General features: G+C 46.3%; 1 protein-coding gene across 1 annotated transcript; it reads right to left on the reverse strand.

The window, feature by feature from the left end:
* Positions 1-460: 460 nt before the first annotated feature.
* On the reverse strand, positions 461-919 carry LOC130041687 (ribonuclease pancreatic-like). The gene has a single exon (XM_056133934.1). It carries the CDS (start codon positions 917-919, stop codon positions 461-463), a length of 459 nt encoding a protein of 152 aa, XP_055989909.1.
* Between the last annotated feature and the right edge of the window lie 1,473 nt (positions 920-2,392).

The raw sequence follows: 2,392 nt of genomic DNA on the forward strand, positions 1-2,392 counted from the left end.
TACTTGAAAAGCTTAAAAGCAAAACTAACTAAATAAATAAATAAATAAAAGAAAGAAATCTACAAGAAAGAATCACTAAAAGTGATGAATAAAAAGAGAATAAAAATGTAACAATTCCAACTGTAGCTCAGCTTTCAAGTTGGTCACTCTCATCCCTCTCATAAATTAATCACACAGACAGCCTCTGGATGGAGACAATTATGGGAAGGCAGGTGTGGATGCAATTTGTTTTTTATTGAAAGAAGTGATGAATTGTTAACACAGGGCCCACCTCACAACCCACTCCTCAACCTCCCAAACCATATGGGACAAGCACTGGGACAGGGAAGCATGTGTGGCTTGACAAGAGCACTAACTTGAGCTATTTCTCTCTGAAGAAGCAGGAAAGAGAGTAGAAAAGCAGCTAGGGTGATGAGGTGGTGGGAGAGCTCCCTCTATGACCTCAGACTGAAGCTGTCAGCTAAGGCCCAAAGTGGACAGGCTCAAGTGGGGTCCCTTCACACGCCACAATAATAAATCGCCTAGTGGTGGGGTAGGTGATGTATCTACAGTTGGGAGGTCTGGAGCCACCAGTCGCTTTACAAAATGTGGTGGACATGGGATGTATACTCCTGTAGCAGTTGTGCCTTGTCCTATTCCTGCAGGGTACACTTTGGCCTCCGCAGATAGCCCGGACCAATGGCAGGGTCTCATGTATAAAGGTGTTTTTGGGCTTGCAACGACCCCGAGTCATGCCCCGGCGCATCATCATCACGTTGCAGTAGGTTTGGTTGCCCATGGGGCCACGGCCCGAGTCCATGTGCTGCATCCGGAATCTCAAGGCCCTTGGTCCCTGGCACAGGGAAGTCTCGAACCATGCCAGTGCCAGCAGCAGCAGGGTCAGCATCGGGAACAAGATAAGGGATCTCTTCAGAGCCATGGTGACCTCAGTCGCTGCAGAGACCTGCCCAGAAAAGAGAGAGGGGAGAGTGAACACAGCCCCTGAGGATGAGAATCCCTGCTCCCATCTGGGATCTCTCTGGAACTCAGTCAGAAAGATTAATCACCTGCAGTACTATTTGCCTGCTAGAATTGGCTATTAGACTGCACATATTCTCAAGGAGCATTTGACTCCCACTTGCTGGAAAGACTCCATCTAACCTTCCCTTCTAGGCATTGATTGCAGCATGAATTATAGTCCTAACCTTCTTATCCTTCAGTCTTATCTTTCAATGCCACAGGATCGCATACGGGTGTGTGTGTTGTTGTTTAGTTGCATACTAAAATACATCTGGAAATCAAATACATTTTCTACCCATGCTCACAGAATCCCTTTATGTAAACCAAGAGCCAAATTGCACCTCTAAGATACCCCTGCAAATCCAGGGTGATGACCAACAGAGCCCTATTGTCCTGTAGCACAAGGGAAACTTAACCTCAGGCCTAACATGTGCATCTTAAACAGATGCCACCACAGCTTCCCAAAGAGGAGATGCTCATCTCTCTCTCCTCATCCTGTTTCTCTCTGCAGCCAGAGTGCTGCTACCGGTCCCCATCCTGCCCTGCTGCTCTTTGCTGCCCCTAACTTTCTCCATGATAATCTTTCCCACTGTGGTTCCCTCTTATCCAACCCTCAAGCAGAAACAGGACCTGAGACCACGTCTTGGCTTGCTTACCTAGTTCTTTAACTTGATCCGAAGAACAGTGAAAGGTGATTCTTGCAGTGAGTGTATGCCAGGCTATAGATCTTGTAATAATGACAAAACCCTTCCTTTTTAAATAGAGAAGGGTGGGAGGAGCTTGAAGTTTCCTCAGAGGAAAGGGCATTGAGGGGAAAAGGTGGAGAATTGTCCAGACACCTTTTTTTCACAGCGGCTGGGAGGGGTGAGTCTTTGTCACCAGAAATTTCTCTTATCACCCGAATCTTATCTTTAGCTGCTTTTCTGTCTTCCCTGGCAATGGCAGAGAAAAATATAGAGCTCTTATTGCCCCAACCCTAACTAATACTGGTTACCTCTTTGAAAGTCATTTTTCCAAACAGCTTTTGGGAGATTAAAAAAGGAAAAGAACAGGTGATCTGCAGAGAAGAAAACAAAGACCCTTTCTTCTCCAGGAGTCTAGAGGCAGCTTTGATTGCAGTGTCATGTCTCCCAAAAGGACATTTTGTGAGGGGAGGGAGAAGAAGTGTCCAGCTTCCCTCATCTGGGAAGCTTCCCCTTTCTGGTGGATAGGACTGCACTATATCAGTGTCCTCCTGTTGTTCATTGATTTGCTCTAGCAGGCACCAGTAACATCGCACAGCAAATTTTAAGATTTGTTGCTACTGTTTTTGGCATATTGAATACATCACAGGTAGCTTGCCAGGCTTTTTCATGCAGGTGAGATACTCTCGGTAACTTGCCAGGCTCTCCAA

The sequence above is a fragment of the Sorex fumeus genome, unplaced genomic scaffold, assembly GCF_029834395.1.
Source record: "Sorex fumeus unplaced genomic scaffold, SorFum_2.1 ptg000098l, whole genome shotgun sequence".
Classification (NCBI taxonomy): Eukaryota; Metazoa; Chordata; class Mammalia; order Eulipotyphla; family Soricidae; genus Sorex; species Sorex fumeus.